The sequence below is a fragment of the Beta vulgaris genome, chromosome 7 (assembly GCF_026745355.1).
Source record: "Beta vulgaris subsp. vulgaris cultivar EL10 chromosome 7, EL10.2, whole genome shotgun sequence".
NCBI classification, from domain to species: Eukaryota; Viridiplantae; Streptophyta; class Magnoliopsida; order Caryophyllales; family Amaranthaceae; genus Beta; species Beta vulgaris.
Genome location: NC_079208.1, coordinates 3852781 through 3874202, shown reverse-complemented (window position 1 = coordinate 3874202; position 21422 = coordinate 3852781). Strand labels below are relative to the sequence as shown.

The 21422-nt window shown below is 31.9% G+C and overlaps 2 protein-coding genes and 1 non-coding gene across 3 annotated transcripts; 1 reads left to right on the top strand and 2 right to left on the bottom strand.

Moving 5' to 3' along the window:
- Positions 1 to 664: 664 nt before the first annotated feature.
- On the bottom strand, positions 665 to 4532 carry LOC104898333 (ubiquitin-60S ribosomal protein L40). The gene is made up of 5 exons (XM_010685391.4): positions 4357 to 4532; positions 4151 to 4237; positions 3410 to 3512; positions 1249 to 1315; positions 665 to 991 (listed from the first exon to the last, which is right to left on the bottom strand). The coding sequence occupies exons 1-5, from the start codon at positions 4457 to 4459 to the stop codon at positions 965 to 967; spliced, it is 387 nt and encodes a 128-aa protein (XP_010683693.1). The 5' UTR covers positions 4460 to 4532; the 3' UTR covers positions 665 to 964.
- On the bottom strand, positions 1510 to 1601 carry LOC125492168 (small nucleolar RNA SNORD24). The gene has a single exon (XR_007268612.1). It is a non-coding gene; the product is annotated as a small nucleolar RNA SNORD24 (small nucleolar RNA).
- Positions 4533 to 15892: 11360 nt separating the features above from the next.
- On the top strand, positions 15893 to 18390 carry LOC104898332 (40S ribosomal protein S14-2). Its single transcript, XM_010685389.4, has 6 exons — positions 15893 to 16054; positions 16169 to 16288; positions 16391 to 16436; positions 17393 to 17478; positions 17563 to 17692; positions 18121 to 18390. Exons 1-6 carry the CDS (start codon positions 16052 to 16054, stop codon positions 18186 to 18188), a joined length of 453 nt encoding a protein of 150 aa, XP_010683691.1. The 5' UTR covers positions 15893 to 16051; the 3' UTR covers positions 18189 to 18390.
- The last annotated feature ends 3032 nt before the right edge of the window (positions 18391 to 21422 follow it).

The following is a 21422-nucleotide window of genomic DNA, read 5'->3' as shown; positions in this document are numbered from 1 at the left end:
CTTAACCACTAGGCCAAAACATCTTTGGTTATGCTATTATCGATATTATTGTTATTGTGGTAATACAGAATTCGAACTCAAGTTGATCCTAGATTATACTCCCTTCGGTCTTTATTAGTTTACTCGTTTCTTTTACACAAAGTTTGAGGAGAAAAAATATTGTGAGACATAAAAAGAAAGAGAAACTATTATTTATGTTAAAATTAAAGTATGTATAATGGAAAGTTAATGGTCTCATTCTAAAAACAGAAACAAAATAAATGAGTAAACTAATAAAAGACATCCCAAAAAATAACACAGGACTAATAAAGACCAAAGGCAGTAATTTCGAGCTAGTGCAAAGTCTAACATGAGCAACAATATAGACTGAACTTTCTAGAAAAATACAAACCACAGATAAACAGATTATGTTATTAGATACAAGAACCTTTTTGAGTATGATGTTATCATATTATATACTCTGAAACCTCAGAAATATACTTAACGTTGCTGTTCGACTGTGTGCGTCAAACATAGCATATTCGATTTGATCATCAAACCAAACTGACAAAAATGCAAACCTCAAAACATTGAAATTTTACTGAAACACATCCAAAAAAAGGTAAAAAGAACAAAAATGGATATTGAAGAACATGACCAGCAATGGCTATAAATTCTGAAATCATAGAACAAAATATTACTCCATATAATCGGGACTATTCTTTGGATACAACATAATTGATCATTCTAAAGGCACAACACAACAACGCAAGTCAGTCGACATACAAAGCAAAAACAGCATCATCCTATGGCTAACATGAGAATAGCGGTTCCGAACGAAGTACAGACAACATTAACTTCAGGTACAAACAGAGGAATACAGGTTCAACACTTGAGGGGCAACTACAATTAGATGACACCCAACCAAAATTTTCAAACTACCATGAGAGCCAACTCGAATGATGGTGCAACGATCAGCAAAAGCTTACTTGATCTTCTTCTTGGGCCTCAGCTGAAAAAAGAGGATAAAATGCAGTGAGCAATTCAAGTTATCTAAGCAGTTACTCATACTGTCATACATATCAAAACCTTCAACAAATATCTAGCAGCGAATAGACTGCAACACTACTTTCAGTACTTTGTTCTCATCTTATCCTCAATTCACTATTCTGACATTATCCTCAATCTGATTTTTTATAAACTAATTATCAGGGAAGTTCAGATCAACTCAAGTTGATATCCAGAAGTAGAATGAAACACGCCACATACCTGATTACTGTGACCACACTTCTTCTTACGGCAATTCACAGCCCTAGGGTGCAAGCGAGCATAGCACCTAAATGAAGTTGCACAAGAGTCAGGATCAAATCCAAATACATCCACATAGAATGCAGGCTAGTGAAGATATGATTATAAGAGATGGCTATATCATTATAAGAAATAGAGAAGTACTAGCAGAAGAAATTTATTGTCTAAAATGAATATGACTATATCAGAAAAAAAAAAATGGTAGCAAAAACTATTAAGAGTGGCCTCAGAGATCTTGGTGGAAAATGATCATCATTTAGAATCATTGATGATTCCAATCAAGAGTAGCAAATATTATCCTTACATCACCGGCCATAATATTTAACTCTTGCAAACTACGTTTACTTGCCAAAGAAAAACAGCACAAACAGTACAATAGAAAAGGCTTAGAACCGGAAGGTCCAAAATGAGACCATAGAATACGTGTCAGAAATAGCACGTTGTGATTTTATCTAATTATTCACATCATCAAACAGCATGCATCGACCCAACTTCCAGTCTCATAACTTTACAGGTTCAGGATCAAAGGAGAGCATTGTTCATAATGACTTGTCAATTTGAGCAGATCAGCCATTATTCCAGATGTGAAGCATGAACAATCAGAAGTTAAAAGGTCTAACTTGATTGTCAAAGACAATTTCTCTAACCTATGACCTTCAAGCAAAATGAGGTTAATATGACATTAGCTTGATCAAGAATCAATCACTCTTTAAGGAATAAGAAAAGAATATAGGAGGGAAAAGGAAAAAAAAAAGGGACAACAAGGGCCTCCACAAGAAGACTGTTCTGGTGAAGAAACAACTTTATTTCCCAAATCAGCCAATCCAGTCCCACAAACATTTGAATAGTTTGATAGCTTCCCACAACCGAGTATAGTCTAAAAAGCTGATATGGTGGCGCAAGTACGCAACAAAAAGAAGTCAGTGCAAGGGGAAATATAACATCCCCCAGCATGGCAAGCCTCTCATCCTATAGTTGCACATATCCACCAATCCTACCCCAGTCCTCTTCTCTACTCCAATCCTATTGATATTTATTCCTTTATCCCTGACTTTCGATCCAGTATGTGGTTTTCACATTCAAGGTAGAAGTAACACTTTCCCCTCTTTAGATCCCCGAATGCTTAATGCACAGGCAGCAGCCACAGTAGCTAGTAAAGGATACATATCCAACCAAAACCCCAAAAAAACTGTTGGGACCTTGACTTAAGAAAGAAAAAAAGTATCTAAGATCCCCAAAGCATACCAATTAAATAATATCTACTATCCTTTATATCAAGAGCAAAGCAGAAGGAATGTGCCTAACTGCATACAGTCCAGCTGCTGCCACCTCTTCCATTCAACTAACGGGTTCATAGTAGTGCGATATTCTCATTCCACCTAAATTAAATCATGTTGATCTCAATACACGTATGAACCAGATGGCGATATGTTCACATTGGATCTACGCTAGGTTATACGATAAATTCCTTGCATGTACAGGCCATATAAGGGAAAATCTAATGACATGGAGTAACCAGATTATGCAAGTAAGACCAATTGTTTGCTCATCAAATGGAAGGAAAGCAAGGGCTTTAGTTCCACACCAAGTATAGGGCAGTAGGGGTGACCAAACACAGGTGGTGCAACCTTCTCGAGGCAATTAACACACACTAAGGAACAAACCCTCCATCGACAAAACAGCAACTCATTTCAGAAACAAAATGTCATTGGTAATCAATTTCAAATAAACCAGTTTTCTCAAACATACATTTAGTGGGGTTTTAGCACTCAAACACCATCCCTTGTTCCTTTAATCAACAGAAAAGCACGGACATAACACAAATGCAAAGAAGCAATGCTGAATTATTCATATAACTATTCAGTGTATTACAGGTAAGACCCAAGAGAAATGTACCAACCATGAAAATCAACTGCCAAAATAAGTGGTCAGCTAATAAAGTTGAAGAATGGAGTATTGCTTTCGGGATCTAGTATATCCTCATCAGCACGGTAAACGCCCATGAGGTTAAGTTAATGATCCCAACACATAGCACAACAAAATGCACTACACATACTAAATTCATTCAACCACAGACATTCTAAACAATAAAGATAATAACCCAAAAGAAAGGTAGACATACTTGCGGCAAATCATCTTCTCTTGGTTGAATTTACGAGCCAAAGCCATCAATGAAGGCTCAATGATTCCTCCCCTCAGCCTCAACACCAAATGAAGAGTTGATTCTAAACAAAAAAAACAAATGTCCATCAACAAATCGAGGAAAATATTTAGCACTAACTAACCATTAATAGCACCAATCCACATGTGAATTTATACATTCCTAAACTCCAACCAATCTCAAAAATCTTTAATAATAACTTTTAGCTATTAGGACAGCAAATATCAACACCAATACATATAATTCAAAAACTAAAAAAGGAAATATTAAGCAATAACTACTAAAGCGTGATTATGCCATAAATTCCTAAATTCCTACTGATTTCAAAATTTTATTTGATATTAGCTTTTAGCTCTTAGGACTGTATATATCAAAACCGATACAAAACTAAACATGAAAATATTAAGCAATAACTAACAACTCCTACCAATCTAAAAAATTGAAATTAATAATTTCTTTTAGCTCTTACGACTGCTGCATATATCAAAACCGATACAAATAATTCAAAAACTAAACATGAAAATATTAAGCAATAACTAATTAGCCGTGATTGTGTTATCCATTCCTAAACTCCTACCAATTTCAAAAATTATATTAATAATAACTTTAAGCTCTTAGGATTTCATATATCAAAACCAATACAAATAATTCAAAATAAGAAAAGAAAAACTAAAAAACTAAAACAAGGAGAGAGAAAGTAACCTTTCTGGATGTTGTAATCAGCAAGAGTACGGCCATCTTCAAGCTGCTTACCAGCGAAGATCAAACGCTGCTGGTCTGGAGGAATTCCTGCAAATTTCACACAACAAAAACATACAAAAAATCATAAGTACATCCAAAAAGATAAAAACTTTACTATATGATACTGAGCAAAATAAAAATGGAGAATAAATGTATAAAAATGAAACCTTCTTTGTCTTGAATCTTAGCCTTGACATTGTCAATGGTGTCACTGCTTTCGACCTCAAGAGTGATGGTCTTGCCAGTTAGGGTTTTGACGAAGATCTGCATCTTCTCTGCTTTTTCGAGGTTTCTTGTTCTTCTTCTTCCTTGTTACGACGGCTATGCAAAAGGATTTGGTTGGACTTATTTATAGTTCGGCGTCAATTAGGGTTTTATGAGATCAAATTTTACTGCTGGATTTACAACAGATTAACTAGTGCTTCCCTTTTTTTTTTTTAAAGGGTAAACTTAGGATATGTGTGAGTAATAGCCGGTTTATGTTACCAAGGTTTTTTTTTTTCTTCAACCTTAAGTTCGGTTTTTAAGGGTGCGGTTGCTTCAACTTATTGGCCCTATACAGCTGTACTTATCTAAATTGAACTTGAATTGAACTTGAACTGAACTGATTGGAACTTATTAAACTTGATTGGACCTGATTCAACTTATTGGACCTGATTAGAACTTATTGGACCTGATACAAACTTATTGACCTTATTGAAACTTATTATACCTTATTTGCCCTAATTGAAACTTATTAGACCTTATTAGCCTTGATTGAAACTTAGGGCCTGTTCTCCCCAACTTATTTTCAGTTCAATTCAGTTCAGTTCAATTCAGTTCAGTTCAATTCAGTTCAGTTCAATTCAGTTCAGATCAGTTCAGTTCAGACCAGATCAGTTCAGTTCAGCTCTTGACAATACTTTTACTCTCACATATCACTATTCGTTTCAGTTCAGTTCAATTCAGTTCAGTTCAGTTCAATTCAGTTCAGTTCAATTCAACTGTTTTATGCCAAAGAGAACAGACCCTTATTAGACCTTGTTTGACATGATTGAAACTTATTAGACCTGATTGAAACTTATTTGACCTTATTAGACAAAAAAATTGACGAGTTATAGCATAAATATTACCCCTAACGTAAATACTACCCCTCAAACTTTATTATGAAGTAATTATTATTAAAATCGTCCTTTACAAAAATAATTATTATTAGTTATCTCTTATGATAAATAATTTAACAAAAAAAAATACTATTTATATATTTGCCTATACATAACTTTCACCATTAATATATTTAAGAGAACGTATTGTGTCGGACTCGTCCGACCATAATCTTTGGTCGGACGACTTTCAGGTGGTTCCTATTTTTTTTCAGTTAGTCTTAATTTTTTTTCAGGTAGTCTTCATTTTTTTCAGTTAGTCTTAATTTTTTTTCAGTTAGTCTTAATTTTTTTCAGTTAGTCCATTATTTCTTTCAGTTGGCCCATTATTTCTTTCAGTTGGTCCATTTTTTGTTTCAGTTGGTCCATTATTTGTTTCAGTTGGTATACATATTACGAAACAAAGTCCAACTGAAAGAAAACAAAGTCCAACTGAAAGAAAACAAAGTCCAACTGAAAGAAAACAAAGTCCAACTGAAACAAAACAAAGTCCAATGGAAACAAAACAAAGTCCAACTGAAAAACAAAACACTAACCTCTGCTTTCTCTCACTTTCTCCTTCTTCTTCATTCCTCTTAGCTGATTTTTTTTCTTCTTTATTAGATTCAGGTCCTTCTAGAAGTAGCACTGCATTTGATATCATTTCCCTTTCATCTCAATCATTGCTTCCGGAAATCAAATTCATCAGAATTTCGTGGTTGTATCTCGTTGATTTACGTTGGTGTTTGTCGCGATATTTCGTTCTTTCATATCACTCCCAGACCTGGAGAGTGTGAATTATTTTTGGCTTTCATTTGAGTTTTTATGAGGTTGGTTTGCTTTGCTTTTTTTACAGATTTTGTATCTGTTTATTCTGGGTCTTTTTGCAGTTTACTTTGGCCAAAATCTAGGTAACTTCCATCGATCTTTTGTGCAGGACGATGGACAAAGGGTTGCTAAACTTCGAGCGTACTACTGATGGAAGGAAAGGTGTTGTATCAATGAGAGAAGATGTATTGGGCTCAGCCCGTCTGACAATAAACAATACGTCAGACGGTCTGACCCAATACTGAGTCTATATTTAATAGTCTTGTTTTGATTTCATAAAGCACTAGTAGATGATTTCATCGTGGCGACATGCACGCTACAAAATTTTATTCGTTTACATGATTTCGGCAACCATGGAATCAAAAGCTGATTTAAACTTGACTGACAAGACGAGAACAAAGAATATGGAGATTACTCGGGCAAAAATTGCAGATGAAATATGGTTAGTTGTTGGTGAAAAAAAACGTATTGATTGAAGAGGATGATGTAGAAGATGAAGAAAGATACTTCGGTGATGATGATGAAGCAATCAATTGATAATATTTATATATTTAATTGTTATTAGTAACGAAAACATGTTATCTCTAGTTATTTAAAGACGAATTGCAAAATATTGTAATTATAATAATAATTATTGTTAACCTTATTTGACCATGATTATAATATTTTTTAATAATAATATAATCAACTAATAGTAATATGAATAATCAAATAATAGACAATAATACAAGTATAATATTATACATTGAGGTACTTTAATAAAAATTATAATAATAACATAATCAGCTAATAGTAATATAAATAATAAAATAATAGACAATAATACAAATATTTAATAAAAAGATAGACAATAATACAAGTATAATATCATATATCATGGTGGTACTTTAATTAATATTCTAATAATAATATAATCAGCTAATAGTGATATGAATAATAAAATAATGGACAATAATACAAATGTTTATTGAACATTGACTATTTGGATCTTATTGGATCTGATTAGACCTAATTGAAACTTATTGCACCTGATTAGAACTTATTGGACCTTATTAGACCTAAATGGGAATTATTACACCTGATTGGAACTTATTATACCTTATTGGAACTTATTGGACCTTATTAGACCTGATTGGACCTGCTTGCAACTTATTTGAACTTATTGGACCTGAAAGTTGATTTTTTTAAGTTGAAGAGAACGCACCCTAAGACTGAATTAATAAAATTTAGTTTAGTTCACGAAGATTTCAGTTTAGTTAGTTTTCTATCACAGTTTTCATTCATTTTAGTTCAGACAAATTAAATTAAGTTCAAACAAAATTAGTTTATTTCAGTCCAAAAGAACAAAACCTTATTATGATAAGTTTTGTATATTTTGTTAAGGATTTTTTTGGCAATAGCATCTGAAAATTAACTAAAACTGATAAGTTAACTAAAACTGATAAGTTACCTAAAACATGTTAGCATTCTATCATTTAAGATAACCAAAATGCTTAACTAAACATAATAAGTCTAAATTTACTTATTAAAAGAGGGATGTTACTAGTTAACCCCAACCCCCAACCACCCCCAACCCACTAACTGTGACACCCCCGCCGACCCGAACCTTTCTTCATTCAACGACGCTCGAGATTGGGGGGAAATCCACGAGGGTTCGACTCGACGGGTGCGGTGTCGCCGCACCGCACTTATATCCTCGGAAATAAATGCAAGGCTAAATTAAAGCATACTAAACTCAAATGAATTAATCCTTACAACCAAGTAAATTGTTCATGAAATATTACTAATTATTTAAGAGTTTTAGAGTAACAGCGGAAGCTAAATTATAAGCTAAGTGGATGACAACTCTAAGTAATCTCTATTTAGTTCCCCTGCCGATCACCGACCTGCATAAATACATTGAAAAGCAACAAGAGAGACAAGCTCCCAAAAATCAGAAAAAACTAAGTAATTTCAACTCCATCCCGTAAAATACTTATGTTGAAAATAGTTTGTATAATAGTAGGTTGATAGGGTTTTGAAATCATAGTACACACACACACACACACACACACACACACACACACACACACACACACATATATATATATATATAATTCAATTAATCCAGTTATTTAGAAATAATGAGATGAATAATAAAACAAGTTTCAATTAAATAATTTAAATAAAACTTGTTAAATAAATCGAAAATTAAATGATATCATTATTTCAATAAACATAATTATCAAATAAAATTGTTTTATCATACAAATAAATTTTAAGTAGAAATAATATTAAACTTTAGTAAATAATAAAATAAATTCTGAGAATTCAGAGTATTACACTAACATCCCACCCAACCACTATTATCCCACCCATCCACTTGAACCCACTCCACCACCATTGTCCTACCCCTCCACCTAAACCCCACCACCATTGTCCCACTCCTTTAAATCAAAGACTCATCAAAATCCCAACCTATCCTTTAAACCACCACCCATCAATTCGAACCGCACTCGAGCCACCAAAAACACCATTTAACTACTCAAAACTACCATATCTACAAGATAAGTGAAGAGATAATCATGGGTGCAAAGAAGCAGGGAGAGGAGGAAAGAAGACTCAAGGAAGATCAGACGGAGGAGGATAGCACCAACACCGACAAGCCACATTCACAACAAGAGCAGCGCAACAATGATATCAGTACCACCATCGAATTAAAGAGGAGAAATATACAACAGCTTATTCGACCCCATGAACATCAACAACAACATCAATGTGAAGGGAGAGAACTGAGTGACGATTAACGTCTGGGGAGGCAGCAGTGAAAGAGAAAGAGAGATGAGAAGAGAAGTCACAGGGAGAGAGATGAAAAGTCACTGGAAGGAAGATAGTGACAAGAGTATAGTATTTTCTGTAGAAGAGTGATGGTGGGTGGGGAATTAGTGGGTTAGGTAGGGGTTAGCTTAGGTTAGGATAATACATAGCTTTAACGGTTGAAGTAATAGTTTAGCCATCATTAATGTCATAATTGTATAATATTACTAAGTATAGGGTTATTTTCAACTCAAAAGAAAAATAGTTTACCGTTGCAAATATTCCATAATACAGGATTACTAGTAAAAATGTCCCGGCCAATAACTAAAGGATTGAAGATAATTATTGCAAGTTCATGTAAAATTCAATATCTTATGCCGATTGTTGACCTCTTCTTTTTCCATTGCATCTGGTAGCTTATAGACTAATAATTCACAATGTAGATCAAATTTGTCTCAACGGCAAGAAGTTAGGCACACAATGGTGTACCGTCATCGATGTTCTCATTCTTTGATCCATCTCCTCTAATAAGTCCACCCGTCAGCGCTCATCCCTCTTTCTTTGTTTAGGATCATAAACATCCGGATAGAATATGTTATCACTAGGCAAACGAGACAACATTAATACAATACCTCGTAATTTTCAAGCACTCGGATCAGCTTGAAACGTTATCCATCATGAAGCTTATATATCATGGTAAAATGAGTCCATGACTCTTTCACCCCATACTCCTCCATCACACAAATTTCGACCTTGTTGTAAAACGAGTTTCTATCAAGAAGACGCTTATCTACATAGATCAACCCATGCAACATACCAAATGACACAAATTCGTGGATAGATCAATAAACGGTGTATAAATTAGATCAAACTTCTCCTCGTGGATATCAAACCTTAAAATTGAACCAAAGCGTAGTATTAACCAATGTAGATCGTCATTTAATAACACAACAACTCCTTTTATTGACGTAAATTGCATTGGAATTTATTAGGTTACGATATTCCAACCATCATTACTAATGTTGCTCCCATCACCATCTAATGTACAAACTTCTGCAGATATAATGCGACTAGGAGTCTTAGTATCTTATTTTCCTCATTTATTAGGTTTAAACACTTAGTTTTCGCTCTCTAATTTTGTATTAACTTGTACCTTTGAAGATTATAAAGATCGTTGATTGCGTTTCCATTGCTTTTTAATCATTCAGTATTAATTCTTACTTAATTTAATTTAATGAATTCTTATATTTTCATTGTTTATTCTGTACTTCAATACCATGAGTGAGTTTTATTTTTTCAAGATTTAGTGAGGGAAGCAATGTTTATACCTATTTGATTATAATTTAAAGTTCTTCGATATTTGGATTCAATTAGAGTAATTCCTATTGATTTGTTATAATTGTTTAATTCATGCAATTGAGCAAATATCATGAATTATGCTTAGTTAATATTAGGAGTTAAAATTGAAAGATCGTGCGCATTAGAGGCTTGTTACAATTGGTAGATCTGATTATGTTGATCGATCGTACTAACATATGTTGATCTAAGAGTGTTGAGACCTAATTACTCGAACCTAAATCCAAGTATTGTTGAATTGAATTGTATTGTAGTGATTAAATTGGTATAAGCATGGTGGACCGATCGAATGTCACTGGTTTTTAATTATTTGATAAAATTTCATCTATTTGTGTTATAGTTTATTCTAGTTTAGTTAGTAATCATTCAATCAGTTTATCTCTTGAAGTATTTAGGTAATTGAACATTAATCTATAGAAATATTCTCCTTGTGGATCGATCTGTATTTGCTAGTTTGTGCTAACAACAAACACCATGCACTCGCGGTATATATTTTGAAACCCATCACTAAACTTTTGCCCTTAATATCACTTTTGGAATAACTAAAGTTAATATGTTTATTTTAGGAAATAACTTAACCATGATTGTATCAGAAAAAATAGGACGCAATTAAGTTTACAAACATAATTAGTAACTAATAAAATGAGATTAAAGTTTGGAGTATTTCACGCTTCGCTCTCTTCTCGCTGCTTTTTCGTCGGCGATAACTTGAAAGCCTCCATTATTGTCGTGGAGATAAGGATATCAGATTTGTCTCCTTCAATCGATTCATTTTCTTAGGTTACGAGTTCAACTGAAACACTTTTTCTCTTTCTCTTTGATTTTTTGAAGCATAAATTTCAACTGAAAATAGTTGATTTTTCTCTATGTAATTGGTCATAATTAGCGTTTTTGTGTGCAAATTTGCTATTAATATCATATTTTAAGGGTTTTTTTAGCATATAATTGGCTCTAATATGCAATTAGTTTACTTGCAGTGCAATTAGAAAACTTAATTTCTTGTTATCAAACTTTTGTACTAAAGAAGATGGAAGAGAATCTCTTATAAGGGTGCGTTCTGTTCAACTTAAAAAATTAAGTTTCAGGTCCAATAAGTTCAGATAAGTTCAGATAAGTTCAGATAAGTTGCAATAAGGTCTAATAAGTGCAATAAGTTCCAATAAGGTCTAATAAGGTCCAATAAGTTCCAATCAGGTGCAATAAGTTCCAATCAGGTGCAATAAGTTCCAATCAGGTCTAATAAGGTTCAATAAGTTCCAATCAGGTCTAATAAGGTCCAATAAGGTCCAAATAGTCAATGTTTAATAAACATTTGTATTATTGTCCACTATTTTGTTATTCATAATTTCATATCACTATTAGCGGATTATGTTATTATTAGAATTATAATTAAAGTACCACAATGATTATATAGTATTATACTTGTATTAGTGTCTATTATTTTATTATTTATTTGTATTATGTCTATTATTTTATTATTTATTTGTATTATGTCTACTATTTTATTATTCATATTACTATTAGCTGATTATGTTATTATTAGAATTTTTTATTAAAGTACCACAATGTATAGTATTATACTTGTATTATTGTCTATTATTTGATTATTCATATTGCTATTGAATAATATTATAATCATGGTCAAATAATTAAGGTTAACAATAATAATAATAATAATAATAATTACATATAATAATAATAATAATAATAATAATAATAATAATAATAATAATAATTAAGGTTAACAATAATTATAATCATGGTCAAATAATTAAGGTTAACAATAATAGTAATAATAATAATAATAATTACATAATAATAATTAAGGTTAACAATAATAATAATGATTATTAATTTTTGATTTTCTACTAGTGTTTTATAAAATTAAAACAACACTATTAGATATATTAGTGATGAAAGTTATGTATAGGCAAATATATAAATAGTAATTTTTTGTTAAATTAATTATCATAAGAGATAATTAATAATCATTATTTTTAAAGGACGAATTATAATAATTATTATTCCATAAAAAATTTTGAGGGGTAGTATTTACGTTAGTGGTAATATTTATGTTATTCATGGTCAATGTTTTTGTCTAATAAGGTCAAATAAGTTTCAATCAGGTTCAATAAGGTCTAATAAGTTTCAATCAGGTCCAATAAGGTCTAATAAGTTTCAATCAGGGTCAATAAGTCCCAATAAGGTCCAATAAGGTCAATCAGGTTCAATCAGGTCCAATAAGTTCCAATCAGGTTCAATCAGGTCCAATAAGTTGAATCAGGTGCAATCAGGTCCAATCAGGTTTAATAAGTTCCAATAAGTTCAGTTCAGGTTCAATAAGTTCAGTTCAGATAAGTTCCAATAAGTTCAGGTCCAATAAGTTGAATAGAACGCACCCTAAGTAATTAACTTCCATTGTTGAACCAGACATCCAACAAAGAAATAAAGTTATACTTCCTCCGTCTCATAATAAGGGTGTGTTCTATTCAACTTATTGGCCCTAAACTTATTGGACCTTATCTGAACTGAACTTATTGAACCTGAACTTAACTTATTGGAACTTATTAAACCTGATTGGACCTGATTCAACTTATTGGACCTGATTGAACCTGATTGGAACTTATTTGAACTTATTGACCTTATTGGAACTTATTGACCTTATTGAAACTTATTAGACCTTATTGGCCCTGATTGAAACTTATTAGACCTTATTGGACCTGATTAAAATTTATTAGACCTTATTGGACCTGATTGAAACTTATTTGACCTTATTAGACAAAAAAATTGATCATTAATAACATAAATATTACCACTAACGTAAATACTACCCCTCAAAATTTTTTATGGAGTAATAATTATTATAATTCGTCCTTTAAAAATAATGATTATTAATTATCTCTTATGATAATTAATTTAACAAAAAAATTTACTATTTATATATTTGCCTATACATAACTTTCACCGATAATATATCTAATAGTCTTGTTTTGCTTTTATAAAACACTAGTCGAAAAGCAAAAAATTTAATATGAATAATAAAATAATAGACATAATACAAATAAATAATAAAATAATAGACATAACACAAATAAATAATAAAATAATGTAATTATAATTATTATTGCAAAATATTGTAATTATAATAATAATTATTATTATTATTATTGTTAACCTTAATTATTTAACCTTGATTATAATATTATTTAATAGCAATATGAACAATCAAATAATAGACAATAATACAAGTATAATAATATACATTGTGGTACTTTAATAAAAAATTCTAATGATAACATAATCAGCTAATAGTAATATGAATAATAAAATAATAGACATGATATAAATAAATAATAAAATAATAGAGATAATACAAATAAATAATAAAATAATACACTAATACAAGTATAATACTATATAATCATTGTGGTACTTTAATTAAAATTCTAATAATAACATAATCAGCTGATAGTGATATGGAAATATGAATAACAAAATAATGGACAATAATACAAGTGTTTATTAAACATTGACTATTTGGACCTTATTGGACCTTATTAGACGTGATTGGAACTTATTGGACCTTATTAGACCTGATTGGAACTTATTGCACCTGATTGGAACTTATTGCACCTGATTGGAACTTATTGGACCTTATTAGACCTTATTGGAACTTATTAGACCTTATTGCAACTTATTTGAACTTAGTAGGCCTAAAACTTAATTTTTTAAGTTGAACAGAACGCACCCTAAGGGTGCGTTCTATTCAACTTATTGGCCCTGAACTTATTGGACCTTATCTGAACTGAACTTATTGAACCTGAACTGAACTTATTGGAACTTATTAAACCTGATTGGACCTGATTCAACTTATTGGACCTGATTCAACTTATTGGACCTGATTGAGGGTACGTTCTATTCAACTTATTGGCCCTGAATTTATTGGACCTTATCTGAACTGAACTTATTGAACCTGAATTGAACTTATTGGAACTTATTTTACCTGATTGGACCTGATTCAACTTATTGGACGTGATTGGAACTTATTGGACCTTATTGGAACTTATTAACTTTATTGAAACTTATTAGACCTTATTGGCCCTGATTGAAACTTATTAGACCTTATTGGACCTGATTGAAACTTATTAGACCTTATTGGACCTGATTGAAACTTATTTGACCTTATTAGACAAAAACATTGACCATGAATAACATAAATATTACCACTAACGTAAATACTACCCCTCAAAATTTTTTATGGAGTAATAATTATTATAATTCGCCCTTTAAAAAATAATGATTATTAATTATCTCTTATGATAATTAATTTAACAAAAAGATTTACTATTTATATATTTGCCTATACATAACTTTCATCACTAATATATCTAATAGTCTTGTTTTAATTTTATAAAACACTAGTAGAAAATCAAAAATTGATTTAATATTTATTTCTAACAAGTTAAAATTGGCACATATAAAAAATTCTCACTTCACTTTCATTAATGTGAAGGTAAGTAGATAGCATTAACATTTATTGCTAACAACTCCTTCCTTCATTTCTTCTCCTTTCTTCTATGTGAATGTACTAGAAGAAAACATGTTATCTCTAGTTATTTAAAGACGAATTGCAAAATATTCTAATTTTAATTATTATTATTATTGTTAACATTAATTATTTGACCATGATTATAATATTATTTAATAGCAATATGAATAATCAAATAATAGACAATAATACACGTATAATACTATACATTGTGGTACTTTAATAAAAAATTCTAATAATAACATAATCAGCTATTAATAGTAATATGAATGATAAAATAATAGACATAATACAAATAAATAATAAAATAATAGACATAATACAAATAAATAATAAAATAATAGACACTAATACAAGTATAATACTATATAATCATTGTTGTACTTTAATTAAAATTCTAATAATAACATAATCCGCTAATAGTGATATGAAATTATGAATAACAAAATAATGGACAATAATACAAATGTTTATTAAACATTGACTATTTGGACCTTATTGGACCTGATTGGAACTTATTGGACCTTATTAGACCTGATTGGAACTTATTGCACCTGATTGGAACTTATTGCACCTGATTGGAACTTATTGGACCTTATTAGACCTTATTGGAACTTATTGCACTTATTAGACCTTATTGCACTTATTAGACCTTATTGCACTTATTAGACCTTATTGCAACTTATCTGAACTTATCTGAACTTATTGGACTTAAAACTTAATTTTTTAAGTTGAACAGAACGCACCCTAAGTGAAACACTTTTCTTTTTTATGTGAAAGTTTTTTTAGAAAAGTGTTTCACTTATTATAAAACGGAGGAGGTAATTATTATTAGCATTTCTCTCTTCTATTTGATTCCATTTCTCTTCCATCCTTCTATAGTTCTATGTGAACCAAACACCCCTCTAGACTTTGCATCGGACTATCGTTGAAGCCCATAATAATCATCGAATTTCACGGGTCCTTTATATATGGCAAAACCCTATAATAGGCCCATTATCTCCAAAAATATAAAACTGAAAAAACTAAACAAGCCCATAATTCCAACCCAAAAACCACAAAAACCCTAGCTATATAAACACAAACGACCACATCTTCTTCCTTCTCCTCTTCATTATTTGAGCTTCCAAGGGTTTTCCGCACCATCTTCTCATTCACAAAAACCCTAACCCTAATTCTCACTTTTCTCTCTCTTCCGTCGTCTCTGCAACCATGGTAAGTGCGATTTTCTCTCTCCTCCATTTTTTATCCAAATTTAAGCTCTTAAACTTTGCTTTTTTCAATTGAAGATCTAGTGTTTTTGATTTTGTTAATGGCGATTTTTTACAGTCGAGGAGAAAGACCAAAGAACCTAAGGAAGAGACTGTTACTCTTGGTCCTACTGTTAAAGAGGGAGAACACGTTTTTGGTGTTGCACACATTTTTGCCTCTTTCAATGATACTTTTATCGTAAGTGAATGTTTAATTTTTTCAACTTTTTTTGGTGTTATGTTTTTTGATTTGAGTGATGTTTGAAGTTTGTATAATGGTGTTTTTTTTGATGAATTGCAGCATGTTACTGATTTGTCTGGAAGAGAAACCCTTGTTCGTATTACAGGTAAAGTTTTTGTCTTGTTTTTATGAATTTGTAGTTATTTTGATTGAATTTGCGGTTGATTAGGGTATTGTTGATATAGTTGTTTATTTCGATTTCATTTTTTTCTGCTCTAATTTTGGTTAATTGTTTTATGTTTTATATTGCGGTATTAATTTGCATTTGACGGCTGCTGATCATGTCTTCGAATAACCTAATGTTTGTAGTCTGATCGATGGAATAACCTAATATTCTCTTTTGATGGATCGATATTCGAGCTGTCGAATTTTATTAGAATTGTTGAGATAGTATGCTGATCATGTCTTGGCATTATGGTATTCTTTACCTTTTGAATCTTTGGTTGGTTTGCAATGAGTGTCAAGCAGATGATTCGCTAAGTCACACCCAACATCCGTTCAAGATGTATAATTTAACTTGTATTGTTGGTGGGTCAGTTTATTATGATGGTATGATGTTACTTTGATGTTGGGAAGGCGTATGCCCGTCATCAATACTTATCCTTGCTATCTATTCAATTTTCCTTCATCTTTAAAATAAGATTTCTTGGTGATGTTTTTATTCCTTATTGGCGATGTATACTGTATACCAATTGTTTAGTGTGCCGGTGAGCTTTGGATTTTGTTCTCTCTGTGCATATGGAGGCTTTTAACTGCGTATGGCATTGTATGATGCTCCAGTATTAGGTGGTTGGCTCAAGTTGGTTATGTGTTCATGAATTTATGAATTAATCTAATTCTTTTCAGTTTTCATGTTCAATTCCTCTTTTATGGCTACTTATAATAACGTTGTAGGTGTTTTCTTACCTCTTAATTGGTCTCTTCATTTTAATCACTGCACTTCTATAATTTTTTTACGGGTTCTGCTTTGTGGTTGTGGACATTTTTTTTGTATCTCTGGAATTCTCTAGATATTTGTCTTTTCTATTAAACTGTTCTGACATTTTACATTGGTGTGTTCAGGTGGAATGAAGGTGAAAGCTGACAGGGATGAATCTTCCCCTTATGCTGCTATGCTTGCAGCTCAAGATGTTTCTCAACGATGCAAGGTTAAACTCATTTGATTTTCTGTGTAGGAAAATGTCTACATGTTCTACAGCCTGCTAATGTGGAGAATTGATTGTAATTTACAGGAACTTGGAATTACCGCTCTCCACATTAAGCTCCGTGCTACTGGAGGAAACAAGACCAAGACTCCTGGACCTGGTGCTCAGTCTGCTTTGAGAGCCCTTGCTCGTTCAGGCATGAAAATTGGCCGTATTGGTAAGGCTCTTATTCTTGTTAATTGGAATGATAGATAACGAAATGTCTCAGTAATGCACTAAATTCTTTATTATAAGCAAGACAATTTATGTTCGAAGAGCTTCCCTTTTTCTGTAACACTATCTCCAAGTGAGGTTCAGAATCATTTATTCTTAACCAATTGAATTTTGTTAACTGTTAGTGATGTGCCTCATTACAATGAACTTGTAGTTTCTTTACAGAAATTTATTTTGTGGCATCCTTATTGAACCTTGTTTTTTAGTTTGTTTTCCAATTCATTTTGTTTCACACTTTTTACAATCTTCTGACTTGTTCTTCCTGGTTGTAGTGCTGTATGATCATGCATAGAATGCTTGCTTGCTTATTTTGAGTTTCTTCTGTTTTTATCTATTCTAAGTATTTATGTATCCGTGTTTTTGCTTGTCCAGAGGACGTGACTCCCATCCCAACAGACAGTACCCGCAGAAAGGGAGGAAGAAGGGGAAGGAGGCTGTGAATTATCTTGGTCAAATACTGGTCCTATTGTCTTGTTTCTATGGCTTGAGTAGACTAGTTTGCTGTTAAAGCCTTTCCTTTTCATTTTTGAAGTCGAACTTGTAGTTTCGAATTGCCCTTATGCATTATGGAGGTTTGTTTGAAAGATGCAATTTTGAAGATGCTTGAGATTAAATACAAATCTTTTATAGTTTAATGGATCATTTGGAAGTGTTTCAAAGCTCATCATTATTTGTTCTTTGGCATTGAGCCATTGAATTTTGGTCTTTGGTTTCGAGTCTCTCATGCCTGGTGATAATATAACTGTATAAGCGGACAAAAGATGTCATGGTACATTGCTAAGTGCTAAACTTAACAAAAGAATCTGTTCTTCTATTAAACTCTTGGTGAATGTGATGTACTGATTCCTGGATAGATATTTGTCTTCTCATCAGTGAGAATTTTGCGAAGCAAATACATTCACCTAAAAAAACATATTCATCATAGAAAACAGTAAAACTCTTGCTTGGAGTTGATATCGGGAGCTGAGCTGATATTGTGTTTTTGAGTTTTGGTAGACCATCCTTGAGTGAATGTCATGTTTCAGTTGTAGATTCACTATGCTTCTCTGTTATACTATCATTCAAATATGAACTCGGGATGTGATGACTAATGTTTGTAGTATGCTGTCATTTTGTCTAGAAATGCGTCGCTGGTTACCATGTATAGGATCCGATTACTTATAAGTGACCTATCTACTGATTAAGAATAATGAATATCATGGTGAATTGGTAACATACTAATATTAATATCCTAATACTTGTGATATACAAATAATAAGACGATTGATATTGGTGGTTGTCTGAGAATTATTGAGTCTAACAAGTGTTTGTATGTTGAAGTTGTGTAAAGAACACGAGGAATTTCAGAAACTTCTCTAAGCAAGTAATAGGGTGATTGAATCTATATCGTTTTGCATATGACATACCATATTTGTAGTGGAGATGCTAAGAGTGTTTCTCACCAAAGCGCACACCAGAAACACGCGAAACAACTCGTCAGTTCAGCAAGGTGTAGACGTATAAGTGGTGCAGGCGCACAAAAGTTTCTGCCCCTTTTGGATTCTATAGGTAATTAGGTGCAGAACTGCAGGTGCATACTTGAAAGAGTTTGTCTAGGCAACCAACCGTTTGAGTCTCTTAGGGGACTCAAACGGGGGCAATTTGGTCATTTTAAGCCTTAAAAATTTCACGCGCGTGTTGTTTGGTACCAATGCTAGGTTAGATTGGTACCATTGTCCGAAAATTTTGATACCAAAGTAAGGTTGCTTGGTACCAATCCTGATAACAATTTGATACCAATACCAGGTTATAATGGTACCATTGTGTAACTTTTTGAGTGTTTGAGTCTTTTTTGGACTCAAACAGTTGGTTACCAAGGCTTTCTCTACTTGAAACTACTATATTTTACCATCAATCCTCCTCTTATCTCATGTTACATTTAAACTCTACATCTGGTGTAATCAATATCGTGCCTATTTATATTTGGCAGTAGTGATTATCTTATATTTCTTATACTATTAAGTGTTGACCTATGCAACTGGGTTGATTGATCTGGGAAGATAGTGATTTAGTAGGGTCATTTTCCTTACCAAGGATTTCCAGTAGGAGTCCAAAAAAATAAAAAATACATAATTTTTTCAACAACCAAAAGGATGAGGTATGAATGGATGAGGGAGATTATGACAGATGAGCGGAGGGGATAATCAAAGTTGTTCTAGTGAGGGGGTTGGTTTTGAAAATTTTTCCTCCAATAATTGGCTTTATCATATGAAATACTCGTCCTGTTTTTAAGTAGATGTTATTTAAATTTTGCATATTCACAAACTTTATTTTGATCATGATTTTCAATATATGTATAAATCCGATGTTAGCATACACAATTTTGAATTTTGTCTCGACATATATTTCAAATAACAATTTTTAATGATCTTTTATTGTAATGAATAGGTAGAAATATTAATGATCAAAGTTATATATTAACAAGTTTGCAAATCAAAATGAGATATTCAATTTAAAATGGAGGGTGTATGAATCTATGTGAGTAGTTTTGACAACTTAACATCCGGTTATTGGTTATTTTTGGTTAAAAATTCATTTTAAAAAAACTAAGAAAAATACAATGTACCATTAAAAAGTTATGTTCCTATCAACATCAAGGATGTCTTGGCCTAGTGGTTAAGATTGAGGTGCTGTGAACGATAGGTCACATGTTCAAATTTTCAGGGTTGACTTTTACCATGTTCAACATGTTCCATGGAACATGGCCCCTTAATTGTGAGGGTCCCAAAATAGAGAAAGTCCAAGTAGTAAAAAGAAAAGGTTTATTCACTTTTCAATTCCCACAATATTCATGCGTATTTCTAATCTTTTACAAGTCATGATTTCCAAAATTATTCACCTCATTTTTTGGGAAATGCATTCATCGTATATTGATTACTCTTAATTTAAGCTTCTAATTATCACTTCAACATAGTTTTTCAATCCATATTTTCAATTAACCTCAAATGAAACTTCGAAAAATATGGTTTAAATTGGGAAATTCTATTATTAGCTATTTATTTGCAATCCATTTTCACTTACAGTTGTCTTTTAATCATAAAAAAAATGATCCTCAAATAATCTACTCCCTCCGTCCCAATTTATTTGCTACATTTTGCCATTTAGGGGTGTCTCAATTTATTTGCTACATTTGCAAATATTTCCATATATAGTACATAGGTCCCACACTTTATTTACAAATTTGCCATCACTCCCTTCTTGATTTTGTAAATGTTTCCATATATAATACATAGGTCCCACAATTTACCTATTTGTTTTTTTTGTTGATTCCATTTATATCAATGGTCCCCACTCCCTCCTTGGTCTTTGTGAAAAAGTGCTTGTAGCAAATAAATTGGGACGGAGGGAGTACTTATTTGTGCTACTCTTTTTTCATAATATATATGATTATATGAAGTGAAGAATCATGAATGGATGAGCTATTATATTATTGAATTCTTCAAATATGAGTTCGCACAGAGCTTCTATATAGTTCGAGACAGGCCTGCAAATCCTCCTCCCTTTCTTTGTACATTGTACGGCTTTCGTGGCTAATATGAATAATAATAAAAAAAGCTATGTTGCTTATCCATAATACTTTGTTGACAAATAGGTACTTGAGAGTTGAGAGTATGCAAGTGTCTTCAGACAAATGT